The following is a 15,358-nucleotide window of genomic DNA, read 5'->3' on the forward strand; positions in this document are numbered from 1 at the left end:
AAGAGATAAACAACCACCTGACATTTAGAAGACATCTGACGGCAGCCCTGTTCAGGGAAGTTTTTAATGTGTGACATTTTGATGTATTTTTAATCTTTGTGGCTGGGGAAGCCCGGCCAGATGGGCAGGGTACAAATAATAAATTATTATTATTATTATTATTATTATTATTATTATTATTATTATCATCATCATCATCATCATTACTAGCTAGGATGGCTATGTTCTGCCCCCACAGACAGAGGCAGGAATGCTTCTGAATACCAGTTTGTGGGAACCACAGGAGATGAGAACGGTCTAGTGCTCAGGTCCTTCTTGTCAATTTCTCTTTGGGACACCTGGTTGGCCACTGTGAGAACAAGGTGCTGAACTAGGTGGGCCACTGGCCTGATCCAGCAGTGTTTCTTAGGAAGGACAGGCTACAAAATGTCAGTTTTTAAGAGTCAGAGAGCGGTAAAATGTCAACATACCTAGTTGACTAGCCTGAAAAGTCTGATTGAGGTCCACCTCAGCCCTTGAAGGAGGTAGTTCTAGGCCTTTAAAACAGGCCAACTCCAAAACTATGAAGCTCTATTTTCTCCAGATGAGTTCTCCGTTGCCCTGCCCGCAAAAGAATAGCAGTTCTATTTAACGATAAATTTTCCCTGTGATTTGCTATTCCCAGCAGGACATGGGAGCAGAGTGATGATCAATGTCCCTTTCCTCGTTAATGAGAGGAGGTTCGCTCCCACCCCCGCCAGCCTAATATTTGCCAGAATCCAGGCTGCTCTAGAGCTTGCACAAATAGCAAAGGCGTCTCCTCTTAAGAGAAGCAGCTCTCTTGAGACTAAAGGGAAATAACAGCTGGACCAAGCCTCCCTCGCCAAAGACAAATGCAGTCTTCTCTTATTAAATCTTCCTCTGGGCAATCCTTTACGGATTATTTCTTCAAGCAGAAGTCCGCAAAAACTCACTGCTGCAGAAAAGAGAAAGGGCTGGGAGGGGCCAAGGAAAGAGGCCTGTTCTGATGCAGCCTTCGGATTTATTTATTTTTTTATTCCCCTCCCCAAAGCACAGATGAGCCTGAATTAGCATAGAGAACATTCTGGAAAGAGGCCCAATCTGGAACCATCCTCCTTTGCCCTCCTCTTCACCTGATGAGACTGGTTCCTGTTGTGTTGCCCCACCCTTCGAAGTCAGGGCCATGGCTGGTTTGGGAGTGTACAGTGGTACCTCAGGTTACAGACGCTTCAGGTTACAGACTCCGCTAACCCAGAAATAGTACCTCGGGTTAAGAACTTTGCTTCAGGATGAGAACAGAAATTGCACGGTGGCAGTGGGAGGCCCCATTAGCTAAAGTGGTACCTCAGGTTAAGAACAGTTTCAGGTTAAGAACGGACCTCCGGAATGAATTAAGTACTTAACCCGAGGTACCACTGTACTTGAAGGCCAGTAACTACAGCTGATTTGCACTTTCTGAAGCAATATGAGGACCAAGACATAGCCATTCCTCAAGATCTGCGCTGATCCAAATTTTGCAATGCAGTTCTCTGACCAACTGGTGCTTAAAAAAAAAAAAGATGGCTATGAGAGGGGAAAGTGTGCATAAGAAGAACAGTCTTAGTGAAAATAACATATAAATGCATTATATTATGAATATAATATAATGAAGGGGATGTTTGGGTGAATTGGCAGTCTTATGACTTCTGAAAGCCATTTAACATGTTTAATAAGCACAGGAAGTAAGCTTTGAAATGCTCTGCTCATTTCCGCTTCACTGGTTTTCCTGATGGCTACATTTCTAATTGCATGAGGACAAAAAGCAGAAACAAAAGATACTCAACACAGGAGTTGTCTTCTTAGCGGATGGGCTGTTATCTCATGGTATAAGAATTGTGTGGTGTAACAGCGGGTGATCTGTTGCACGTTTGTCCCCTTTTCAAGAAAAAATAAATAAATAATAAAGTTCACATTCTCTCTCTCTCTCTCTCTCTCTGAAAAATGGAAAACTTCGTTGCAAAAATGTGCACATTAGTCCAATCTAAATACAAAAATGTGCTTATTAGGAGAAATTCACCCCAAACTGCTGTGTGAATTTTCAATTTTATTTTATTTTATTTGCAAATGGCTGTAGAAATCTAGAGAACTGAATTTAAGGTTGCGAAAGGGAGAAAGTGAGAAAAATAAAACTGACAGGTGCTTCCAACCCTTCCTCCTGGGTTTATAAGGAATGGAGGGAGTTATAATCCCAACAGGCTCTGGAAGGCATCAGGCTGGGGTCAGTGCCCTACACCCTACACCCTCCGTCCAACTCAGCGTGCCATATGCAATCAAAAAGGAAATCTGAGAGCTGAAGCAAGAATTTATATTGACAGAACAGACCCATACACAGAATTATACACCATGACACCTTCTTCCGTCTGCACCAGTGACACACACTTATCTTGACAAATTCAAAAAAAACTTGAAATATCAGTGCCTGGTGAAGAGGATTCTCAGGGCAACCATCTAAATGCTGAGCCTGACTTGGATCACCAGAAGCAAGAATCCACTTGTATGAAGAGTGGATTGTACGGTTATATAAGATCCCTGACCGCCCAGAGCTGTCCTTCACTGGAAACAGGATACTCAAAAACAGGGACAATGGTGCCTGGCTTTGGGAAGGCTCTAGGCTGTCAATGAAGGGGATCTATGTCACTGCAGGTGGTGTTGTACTCCCAGGAGCCAGCCTGGTTAGGGAACATGGGAGTTGTAGTCCAAGGACCACAGGTTCCCCGTCCAGGGATCAAAATCCAAGGTGAAAACTGGGGACAGGAAGCAGGCACTTAAGAAAGAGTTGGAAAAGTTTCAGAAAAAAGCCTCCAGAATGATTGAAGTTATGCAGCGAGTCCCCTATGGAGAAGGGTTGTGGTGTTTGGGACTTTTTAGTTGAGAGAAATGGCAAGAGGAGATATGGTGGAAGTTTGTAAGATTATGTCTACCAGCTCCACCTGGTACGCAGGCTAAGACCTTACCTGCCCGCAGACTGTCTTGCCAGAGTGGTGCATGCTCTGGTCATCTCCTGCTTGGACTACTGCAATGTGCTCTACATGGGGCTACCTTTGAAGGTGACCCGGAAACTGCAATTAATCCAGAATGCGGCAGCTAGATTGGTGACTGGGAATGGCCGCCGGGACCACATAACACCGGTCCTGAGAGTTCTGCATTGGCTCCCAGTACGTTTCCGAGCACAATTCAAAGTGTTGGTGCTGACCTTTAAAGTCCTAAACGGCCCCGGTCCTGTATACCTGAAGGAGCGTCTCCACCCCATCGTTCTGCCCGGACACAGAGATCCAGCGCCGAGGGCCTTCTGGCGGTTCCCTCATTGCGAGAAGTGAGGTTACAGGGAACCAGGCAGAGGGCCTTCTCGGTAGTGGCGCCCACCCTATGGAACACCCTCCCTTCAGATGTGAAGGAAATACCGTATTTTTCGCCCTATAGGACACACTTTTTCCCCTCCAAAAATGAAAGGGAAATGTGTGTGCGTCCTATGGGGCGAATGCAGGCTTTCGCTGAAGCCTGGAGAGCGAGAGGCGTCGGTGCGCACCGACACCTCTCGCTCTCCAGGCTCCAGGAAGCTATCTGCAAGCCTTGCGCACCCGGGGGGGGAGTTCCCCCGGGCACGCAAGGCTTGCGGGCGGCAGCCTGCAGCGCGGAGCACGGGGCGCCCTCCGGAGGACACCCCGTGCTTCGCGCAGGTGTCGGCAAGCCTTGCGCGCCCGGGGGGAGATCCCCCCGGGAGCGCAAGGCTTGCGGGCGGCAGCCTGCAGCGCGGAGCACGGGGCGCCCTCCGGAGGACGCCCCGTGCTTCGCGCAGGTGTCTGCAGCCTGCCGCCCGGCGCGTGGTGCGCCCTGAAGCAGAGCGCCCCTCACGCCGGGCAGACATCGGCCAGCCCCACAAGCTCGGGGGACAACGGGGAGGCGCAGCGCCGCCATCCCACTGTTCCCCGACCTAGTTTTGGGGGGGAAATAAAGGAAAAATTTTTTTCCTTTATTTCCCCCCCAAAAAAGTAGGTGCGTCCTATTGGACGGAGCGTCCTATGGAACGAAAAATACGGTAAGCAGTTATCCTATCTTTAAAAGACATCTGAAGGCAGCCCTGTTTAGGGAAGTTTTTAATATTTAATGCTGTACTGTTTTTAACATTTGATTGGGAGCCGCCCAGAGTGGCTGGGGAAACACAGCCAGATGGGCGGGGTATAAATAAATTATTGTTGTTGTTGTTGTTGTTGTTGTTGTTGTTGTTGTTGTTATGCACGGTAATGGAGAAAGTGAATAGAGAAGTTTTCCTTCCTCTGTCATAACACTAGAAGTCATGGGCATCTGATGAAGCTGAATGTTGGAAGATTCAAGACAAATAAAAGAAGGTCCTATGGAACTCCCTCCCACAGGATGGCTATTAACTTGGATAGCTTTAAAAGATCATTAGAGAAATTAACGGAAGAGAAGGCTGTCAATGGCTATTACGCATGATGACCGCAATGCTTCTGAACACTGGTTGCTAGAAACCACAAGAGAGGAGAGTGTTTCTCATGTGCTAGAATCCTGCTTGCTGGTTTCCCACAGGCATCTATTTGGCCACTTTGAGAAGAGGGTCCTGAGCTAGACGGTCCACTGGCCTGATCCAGCAGGGCTCTTCTTACGTTCTTATGAGGTGTCCTCAAAGTATGAAATGCTTGCTCTGAGGCTAAGGCTTTATAGAGCCTGTTGTGCTGGGATTGGCTCTTGGGGAGCAGCTGACTGGTGGATCAGGAAGGCTAGTATTGCAACCAAGGTGGCACCCCTGAGGCACAGAACTGCAAGCTAAGGAAACAGCTGTGTTAGAACCCAGTGTGCTCTTCCACCTAAGGTTTTTCTCAAGGCTTGTTGGTTGTGCCAGGAAAGGGCCAAAGCTCAGTGGCAGAACACTTGCTTTGCGTGCAGAGGTTCTGTCCTCTCTTGCATCTCCAGGTGAGGTGGGAAAGCCCCCTTTTCTGAAAATCTGGAGAGCCACCGTGTCATGAGTCCCAATGAGATGTCAGACCAGGGCGAGGGCTGGGAAGAGTTACCAGTTGACAACCTAGGGGAAGAACCTTAGCAGCTTGAGATGGGTTGAGAACCAATTCTTGAAAGACCTACACTGGCTCCCAGTACGTTTCCAAGCACAATTCAAAGTGTTGGTGCTGACCTTTAAAGCTCTAAACGGCCTCAGTCCAGTATACCTGAAGGAGCGTCTCCACCTCCATCGTTCTGTCCGGACGCTGAGGTCCAGCGCTGAGGGCCTTCTGGTGGTTCCCTCACTGTGAGAAGCCAAGTTACAGGGAACCAGGCAAAGGGTCTTCTCGGTAGTGGCACCCACCCTGTGGAAAGCCCTCCCTTCAGATGTCAAAGAGAAGAACAACTACCAGACTTTTAGATGACATCTGAAGGCAGCCCTGTTTAGGGAAGCTTTTAATGTTTAATAGACTATTGTATTTTCATATTCTGTTGGAAGCAGCCCAGAGTGGCCGGGGGGGGGGGGGTCCGGCCAGATGGGCAGGGTATAAATAATAAATTGTTGTTGTTGTTGTTGTTGTTGTTGTTGTTGTTGTTATAGTGTCAGACTGTGACTCGATAGACCAGTATTGAAATCCCCACTCTGACATGGAGCTCACTGGGTGCCCTTGGGCCAGCTGCTGCCTCTCAGCCTAACTTACCTTGCAAGGTTGTTGTAGGGTTTACTGTATTTTTCGCTCTATAAGATGCACCCAACCATAAGACGCACCTAGTTTTAGAGGAGGAGAACAAGAAATATTCTCTCCCTCTCTGTGCAGCGCCTCTCCAGCGAAGCGAAGCCAGAACAGCAAGAGGGATCGCTGTGCAGCGAAAGCAGCAATCCCTCTTGCTGTTCTGGCTTTTGGGATAGCCGTGCCAAGCCTCTTCAGGGCAGGGGGAGCGTTCCTCCCACACCGATCCTTCTTGCTCTCCTGGCTTCAGCGATAGCTGCGCAGCCTGCATTCGCTCCATAAGACGCACACACATTTCTCCTTACTTTTTAGAAGGGGGAAGTGCGTCTTATAGAGCGAAAAATACGGTAAATGAGGAAGGTGAGAACCAATCATGGATGCCACCTTGAACTCTTTGGAGAAAAGGGTGGGCTATAAATGCAGTAAACAAATGATGATAATAAATAATAAATGAGCCTTGAGTGAAAAAGGGCCCTTGGGGGAAGTTGGGATGAGGCATCAGATTCCAGGGAAGACAGCGTATCAGCCTGGCACTCTGCTCTGTTCCCTCTCACATCACCCAGACACTATGTGCCCACTTCACCCCCTGATCCCATGCCAGCCTCACCTCCAGTTCCGGCACCGCCCTGGTACTGCCAGAGCCTGCCTTGCAAACAGAGTCCATCTCCCAGTCTGCTTTTGACCCACCACAGATGCCTCCTCCATTGCCCATGTCACAGAGATGCCAGTTCTGGAACAAATAGACAGCTGGGTCTAGCCCTCCAGAAGGATTTCCTGTTTGCTTGCCCAGTCCAACATTCTTGCCATACTGAAGTTGTGCCCACCCCCTTCCTTTATAAGGGAACTCAAGAGTGTGTGCCACCTGTGGGACCAACGTCTTAGCTCACTCAGCTGTACAGAGCACCTGTTGCACCTTTGATCTTTGCCTATTTGCCACAACAACCATTTGGGCATTGAAAATATTGGAAGAAACCCTGCTGCGCGTTTTGAGTTCATCCTGCAGTGAGATCCAGGACATGCTGCCAGGCAGTAACACCAATGATGGTCTGCAGCTCCTAGTTTGTTTTGTTCCTCTAAAAAGTTTCCAGACTAAGACCCCTCATGTGAATACGAACAAGAGCTTACAAACGAGCCACATTACTGTAGAGTTGGAGAGAACCCCAACTTCTGGCAAGGAATCACAGCTTGGGCTGGGAAACAGACAGACAGAGACAAGGGGACTTACCGTGACACGAAACGGCGTCGTGGCAGCCGGCTCCATGCTGGGGTTCTTCTCTGCCCCCCCACTGGGCAGACCACGCCGCTGCCCTGTCCTCTCTGGTGGGGACTCTGTGAAAAGCAGAGAAAAGGAGAATGAGGAGGACCACATCAGAAAGAGGAGCTGCGTGTGCGCATGCAAGAATCACAAGAATAGCACAAGAACGCTGCAGGTGGGCTATGCCACAGGTAGTGGGTCCCCGTGGGAAAAGCCACTTGAAAGTTTGTCTCTCTCAGCCCATCACTCGAGGATGTTTTGTTTTGCTGACAACTTCCCATGCAAACAGAGTTTAAAGTCAAGAGACCTTCCAAGTGCATTTTGTAATTGCTAGGTGACTTTGTTGCTCAGTTCAATCTTTTTACATGGTATTTTATGCTTTGTGGTACTTCTTACATAAAGGACACAAGGACACAAGAAGCGCCTGCAAGTGAAATGTGAAATCAAATGGGAACATGAGATAGGGAACACATAGCAACAGACCTTCCAGGGCCTTATTTGTAACAGAGCCATTCAGACAGGGTTTAAAAAAGTGTCACAAGGAAACATAGATTAAAAACCAACTTCTTGATTTCACACAGAATTTGAATAAAATTGATGCAGTTTTCGAAGATGCAACCTGCCATCTTGATTTTAGCTAGATGGACCAATGGACTACCTCAATGTAAGGCAAGTCCCTGTGCTCCTAATGAGGAACAATAATGGACTGCAATGGAGAGAAAGGAGTAGGTCAAAGTGAAATACAACTCGCATCAACCCTGACTGACCACTGGCTGTGCTGGCCTCCCATCCCTGGGACCCCATGGGTGCACGTGAAGTAGGTTGTCTGGGTCAAGGCTCATAAGTCAGCTAAGGCAAGTGTTGATTGTGAAGCGAGCCAGACCCAAGGAAAAGCACCTGCAAGCTCAGAGAGAATTCAGGCTCTTGAACGAACAAGTACCCTTCAGTTTCCAAGACAATCAATATGCAAAAGGCGGAGAGAGAGGAAGGGAGGGAGGGAAGGAGACAGTCAGAAGGCATTACTAATCACTGCACTTAGCCAAACATTCAAGAACATCATTCAAGTACAATATTTCACCAACGGGCGTGCCTGATCACAAATATTACGACATTGCAACGACCCACAGCTCACCGTCAAGAGAACCAGGCTCGCTTCTGCAGTGCAGGGTGGGCATGGGTGTTTAAAGCACAAAAGACCTTGCTTTGTGGAGGAGCGTGAGGGTAAATAGGCACCTTGGGAACAGAATCAGGTTCTTGACACTAGAGGTGCAAAGCTCACATAGAGTCAGATATGAGAAATTCCATGTATAACTCCATAACTTAGTTGTGGGGTTCCCTCCCTGCAGAGGTGCGTCTGGCTTCTTCATTGTGCAGCTCTTAGGTAAAGGTAAAGGGACCCCTGACCGTTAGGTCCAGTCGTGGCCGACTCTGGGGTTGCGGCGCTCATCTCACTTTATTGGCCGAGGGAGCCAGCGTGCAGCTTCCGGGTCATGTGGCCAGCATGACTAAGCCGCTTCTGGCGAAGCAGAGCAGCGCACGGAAACGCCGTTTACCTTCCCGCCAGAGCGGTACCTATTTACCTACTTGCACTTTGACGTGCTTTCGAACTGCTAGGTTGGCAGGAGCAGGGACCGAGCAACAGGAGCACATCCCTTCGCGGGGATTCAAACCGCCGACCTTCTGATCGGCAAGTCCTAGGCTCTGTGGTTTAACCCACAGCGCCACCCGCATGCAGCTTTTGGTAAATGCTAAAGACAGGCCTCTTTGCCTTGGCCTTTGGCACCTGAAATGTGTATTCTCAGGTTTGCAATGCAGGAATCTCAGCTAAAGCACTGGCGGAGGAAGAGGGGGGGCGAGGGAGCGCACTGCCCCCGGCAGCGCAATCCTGCTGGGGTTCCATTGCGTTACTACTACTAAATAATCCTGACACACACTATCTGAAGCTCTCAGCCACCCTCAAAGACCCCATCCTTTCTTTCTGGTTGACACTTATACCTGGGACTCCCGACTCAAACACCTGCTGGTTGTCCCCTCTCTAGATTCTTGCCAGGCTCTCCTCAAAACCTTTGGCATAACCCCACTACCCCTCGAGTTCTTATGCTCTGCTGTGACTCTGCCTAACTCCATGCATTCAAAATATGCATTCCTTATATATCTGAATGACTCCCCTCCCCTGGACAGTGAGCAGGCCGGGAGGGGGGGAGAACTGAAATAGTTAAAATCACAATGCAAAGGGTTAAAGCAAAAACATTTAAATGTTCAGAAGAACAGTTTAAGTGACATCAGCATAATTCAGAAATAAAAGCAAAGCCGCATAAAAGATGCAATATACAGAAGGGAAGATGTTGCTGTTGTTAAGAAATGCAATAAAAAACATAGGAGAAAAATGGTGTGGCAGATGAATCATAGAATCATAGAGTTGGAAGAGACCACAAGGGCCATCGAGTCCAACCCCTGCCAAGCAGGAAACACCATCAGAGCACTCCTGACATATGGTTGTCAAGCCTCTGCTTAAAGACCTCCAAAGAAGGAGACTCCACCACACTCCTTGGCAGCAAATTCCACTGTCAAACAGCTCTTACTGTCAGGAAGTTCTTCCTAATGTTTAGGTGGAATCTTCTTTCTTGTAGTTTGGATCCATTGCTCCGTGTCCGCTTCTCTGGAGCAGCAGAAAACAACCTTTCTCCCTCCTCTATGTGACATCCTTTTATATATTTGAACATGGCTATCATATCACCCCTTAACCTCCTCTTCTCCAGGCTAAACATGCCCAGCTCCCTTAGCCGTTCCTCATAAGGCATCGTTTCCAGGCCTTTGACCATTTTGGTTGCCCTCCTCTGGACACGTTCCAGTTTGTCAGTGTCCTTCTTGAACCGTGGTGCCCAGAACTGGACACAGTACTCCAGGTGAGGTCTGACCAGAGCAGAATACAGTGGCACTATTACTTCCCTTGATCTAGATGCTATACTCCTATTGATGCAGCCCAGAATTGCATTGGCTTTTTTAGCTGCCGCGTCACACTGTTGGCTCATGTCAAGTTTGTGGTCAACCAAGACTCCTAGATCCTTTTCACATGTACTGCTCTCAAGCCAGGTGTCACCCATCTTGTATTTGTGCCTCTCATTGAGCTGTGGGTGGGGTAGACATTAGATTCAGTTCACAGCAAAAGGTTGTTGTTGTTGTTTAGTCATTCAGTCGTGTCCACCTCTTCGTGACCCCATGGACCAGAGCACGCCAGGCACTCCTGTCTTCCACTGCCTCCCGCAGTTTGGTCAGACTCATGTTTGTAGCTTCGAAAACACTGCCCAACCATCTTGTCCTCTGTGGTCCCCTTCTCCTTGTGCCCTCCATCTTTCCCAACACCAGGGTCTTTTCCAGGGAGTCTTCTCTTCTCATGAGGTGGCCAAAGTCTTGGAGCCTCAGCTTCCCGATCTGTCCTTCCAGTGAGCACTCAGGGCTGATTTCCTTCAGAATGGATAGGTTTGATCTTCTTGCAGTCCATGGGACTCTCAAGAGTCTCCTCCAGCACCATAATTCAAAAGCATCAATTCTTCAGCGATCAGCCTTCTTTATGGTCCAGCTCTCACTTCCCTACATCACTACAGCGAAAGGTAAACCTACCTAATTTGCACTTGCTGGAATGAAACACAAAAGCCTCAAAATTTACACTTTTCTGAATTTTGAATTTTGCAATGCAGTTCTCCATTCAAATGGGGATAGAAGAATGCATACACTGGGGCAAAGTGTCCATACAATGCATCCATTTGCAAAAACAATATCAAAGAAACACAAATTATTAGGGTAAACCACTTCTCAAAAAGTTGGGTATTAGGCAAAATTACATACAAGCACCTGTGCATTAGGAGGTATTTGCGTCAAAATGCTGGCGAATTTTAATGAAGACTTTAAAAGCCATTTCCAACTCGTGGAAATATTCAGAACTGAACTTCAGTGTGAGAACCTGAAATTGGCAGATTCACCCATCCCTAAGGGGTGAAACCTCCCTAAGAAGAGTAGTTTACCAGTGCTATACATGACTACTCAGGAGTAAGTCCCACTGAGTTCAATGATACTTACTCCTAGGTAGGTGTACATAGGTTTGGTCAGGACAGATCCAGATGTGCTCCAGAGGTATATAGACAAAGCAGTACATAACTTTTGAAAAAAAGTTCGTGCTGGAGCTCAGGTGTTTATGTAAGTCCTGGCACGTGTTCTGGAAGGAGAAACCACTCTTCCATTCTTAGAACATGGGCACAGCCTGTGGAAGTCTGAAATGCTACATTTGGCGGACTGTGTATAAGCAGTGGTGGGGGCGTGGCATGCAGGGAGCCTGCTATGTCCCCCCAGGTCATGGTTGACATGGGGTTGGAGCTGCAGCTGGGTGCGAGAAAGTTGCCTTGGCAGGGGTGGCAAATATGCTACCGATTCGCCTCTCTCCCACCCCAGGTCAGACTTGACCTGGGAGTGGAGCTGTGGCTGGTGGCATTGGGCCATCACGCAAGGAAGCTGTCTCCACAGCTGCCTCATGCGCCAGAGCCAGCCTCCGATGAGGAAGCCTGTTGTGGGGGCACCTTGCCACAGCCCCTCAAAAAAATATGCCCAGGGCCATGGCCCACTACCCATACCCACCCCATGGTACTCCACTGTTTGCAGTTTGTGTGGCTTTCCATCAAAAAAGGATATTCTAGAAATTCTATTCTACAAGGTGCAGAAATTAATAATAATAATAATAATAATAATAATAATAATAATAATAATTTATTATTTATACCCTGCCCATTTGGCTGGGCTTCCCCAGCCACTCTGGGCGGCTTCCAACAAAATATTAAAATACAGCAATACATCAAACATTAAAAGCTTCCCTAAACAGGGCTGCCTTCAGATGTCTTCTAAAAGTCTGGTAATTGTTCTTCTCTTTGGACATCTGGTGGGAGGGCGTTCCACAGGGTGGGTGCCAGAAGGCCCTCTGCCTGGTTCCCTGTAACTTGGCTTCTCACAGGGAGGGAACTGCCAGAAGGCCCTTGGAGATGGACCTCAGTGTCCCGGCAGAACAATGGAAGTGGAGACGCTCCTTCAGGTATACTGGACTGAGGCCGTTTAGAGCTTTAAAGATCAGCAAAAAGGGGGGGGGGGGCAAAACAGCAGAGGCCTAGTGATCCCAGCAGCTCCTCCCAGCAGTTCCTGCTCCAACAAGGCAGTTGTGAGGACTGATGGCCCACGCCTTCTCACCACTTCCTAAGGCTCCTCCTCTCCAGAAGTGAGTGTTCCAGTTTGTGAATGTTCTTTTGGAAGCCGAACGTCCGGTGGCACTTTTGCGGCTTCCTTTTTTTTTTTTTAAATAATTTTTTATTAAAGTTTTAAACAACAAAAGAAAAAGAAAACAACACACACAAAAAACAGTATAAAACTCAACAATAAAAAAAACACAAAACATAACAATTAAAAACAAACTCTCTTTTCCATTTCCAAATTTAAAATACTTATTTTCTAGACTTCCTCATACCTCCCTCTTTTGTATTCCAATCTACATTATTTGTCCAGCAGTTTCTTTTCCACTTTTTTAATCCCAATCTTTAACTTAATAAAATGTTAAAATATATAACTTCAACTTTTTTAAACCTAATCCTTGATCTTAATGTCATATAACTTTAAAATTTTCCCTTTTAATATCAAATTTCCATTTCTTTAAACATCTTTAATCTTGATCTTTAATCTTAATCTATCATTAACTTTAACCTGTGCAGCTGGAAACCATTTACTTTCAGTCCAACATCCCTTTAACATTCCTTAATTTTGCAATGTTTCTGAAGGTAGTCTTTGAATTTCTTCCAGTCTTCCTCCATCAACTCTTCTTCCTGGTCACGGATTCTACCAGTCATTTCCGCCAATTCCATATAGTCCATAAGTTTCATCTGCCATTCCTCCAGCGTGGGAAGTTCTTGTGTCTTCCAATACTTTGCGATGAGTATTCTTGCTGCTGTTGTTGCATACATAAAGAAAGTTCTATCCTTTTTTAACACCATTTGGCCCACTATGCCCAGGAGAAAGGCCTCTGGTTTCTTAGGGAAGGTATACTTAAATACCTTTTTAAATTCATTATATATCATTTCCCAGAAAGCTTTAATCTTTGGGCACGTCCACCAAAGGTGAAAAAATGTACCTTTAGTTTCTTTACATTTCCAACATTTGTTATCGGGCAAATGACAGATTTTCGCAAGCTTGACTGGGGTTATGTACCACCTGTATATCATTTTCATGATATTCTCTCTTAAGGCATTACATGCCGTAAATTTCATACCTGTGGTCCATAACTGTTCCCAGTCAGCAAACATAATGTTATGTCCAACGTCCTGTGCCCATTTAATCATAGCCGATTTTACCGTTTCATCTTGAGTATTCCATTTCAGCAGCAAGTTATACATTCTTGACAAATTCTTAGTCTTGGGTTCTAACAATTCTGTTTCTAATTTGGATCTTTCCACCTGGAAGCCAATTTTCCTGTCCACACTTTTGCGGCTTCCAACTGGCTGCAGGAAGCTCCTGCAGCCAATCAGAAGCCATGCCTTGGAAGCCAAATGTTTTGAAAGTCGAACGGACTTCAGGAACAGATTCCGTTCAGCTTCCAAGGAACGACTGTACTTCTTCACACAGTGCATAGTTAAACTATGGAACCAAATTCCACAGGATGCTGTGATGGACACCCATTTGGAGGGCTTTGGAAGAGGACAGGACAAATTCACTGAGAACTTGAGGGCCCACACAGCTGGAAGCAATAATGCTTATGAGTACCAGTTGCAACTGGTTGGTCACTGTGAGAACAAGATTCTGGACTAGACAGGGCTATTGCCCTGATTCAGCAGGCTCTTCTTATTAAATGAATGAATGAATGAAGGTCTTCTCAGATCCCTGCTGCAAAAACCAAGGAGCTAAAATAATAATGTGTATTGTTCCCAACAGATGCACTGCATATGCCCCAATTGTAGTTCACATATACATTCCAGAGTAACGGACGAGAAGGATGATCAGAATTCATGTGATGGGCTCACTTTGCTGAAGCTAAGCAGATCTGGGCTTAGCTGGTGCCTGGATCACCTGGGAACCCCATGGATGAGCCTGCCTTGAATTCCATCTTAGAAGAAAGGAGGGGCATAAATTATTGCTGAGCCCAAAGCTCTCAGCCAAAAACTTTTGGTACAAAATGGGGAGGGGAGAGAGAGTAAAATTGCCTTCTTGCCTATGCCTTCCTCTGCTTCAAGTTTTACAAATCAAACAATATTTTATTATTCAGCTAAAGACCCATTAAAAGCAAGATACAGTCTAACCCAAAACCACACCATTCCTAACATAAAATGTAATACACATATATAAAGCAAGAACATGATTTTGTAAACACACACACACACACACACACACACACACACACACACACATTTAAACTGATAGACTCCCTTTGTGAATTTTTGAAGCAACAAAGAGAAACTGTGCAACTCCATTATTGCTAGAAGTCTAGCAAATTCTGTCATTACATTATTTTCCATCAGGCAATAAGTCAGCCAAATAGCACTCAAGCGTCTTTCCTGGTATTTTCATAGCATAGATGTAAACCATCTATTTGGTCATCTCTGTAAAAGTTGCATACAAAAATAACATGAATTGAAGTTCCCATTTCTCTGTCAGCACAGAGTGGTCCATTTTGCAGCAGCATTGAGAGGCCTTACTGGGAGATGACATCCCCACCCCGAGGGCTGAAACTGGAACCAAGTGGTGGCATTTTCATTCAATCCTCATATAAATTTATTTTTAAAATGTATAAGCTGCCATACATCTGAAGATGGACACCAAGTTTTTTGAAATGGCAATAGCTATTAACCCAACAATTAAGAGGAATAATAAAAACCAGTCAACTACCGTAGTTGAAAAATACCATAATTTAAAATCCTTGGGCAATAATAATAAAAAATAGGTCAGAGGCAGCAATGTCTCTGAATGTCAGTTGCTGAAAACCACTGGAGGGGAAAGGGCTTTTGTGCTCAGGTTTCCCATAATGGGCGTCTGGTTGGCCACTGTGAGAACAGGACGCTGGACTAGATGGGCCATGGGCTGATCCAGCAGACTGTTCTGATGTCCTTATATTTGTAAAGCCATCCAAGTTGGTGGCCATCACCACATCAAGTTGATCTGCAAGTTCTGCCTCGCTGTCTGGTCCTCATGAGTCTGGGAAGTGAGAAAGGACTGGGCTGGGCTGCACTGGTGAGATTTCCTTTGAAGGACAGCACACTGAGCAATTATCTCAGGTCCCATGTTGGCTCTGGATCCCAGGCTCTGGAATTCCCTCCCTTGAGAAGCCAGGCTGGTTCCCTCCTTGCTGTCCCTCCACCAA

General features: G+C 46.5%; 1 protein-coding gene across 8 annotated transcripts in view; it reads right to left on the reverse strand.

Moving 5' to 3' along the window:
* DAB2IP (DAB2 interacting protein) overlaps positions 1 to 15,358 on the reverse strand; it is a 316,629-nt gene that overhangs the window by 208,559 nt on the left and 92,712 nt on the right. For all 8 annotated transcript variants that reach the window (XM_080990826.1, XM_080990828.1, XM_080990825.1 and 5 more), the window contains exon 2: positions 6,949 to 7,052. In XM_080990826.1, the coding sequence (XP_080846952.1) occupies positions 6,949 to 7,052 (104 nt within the window). The remainder of the gene's footprint in view (positions 1 to 6,948; positions 7,053 to 15,358) is intronic.

This window comes from Podarcis pityusensis, assembly GCF_964106645.2.
Source record: "Podarcis pityusensis genome assembly, chromosome: Z".
Taxonomy (NCBI): Eukaryota; Metazoa; Chordata; class Lepidosauria; order Squamata; family Lacertidae; genus Podarcis; species Podarcis pityusensis.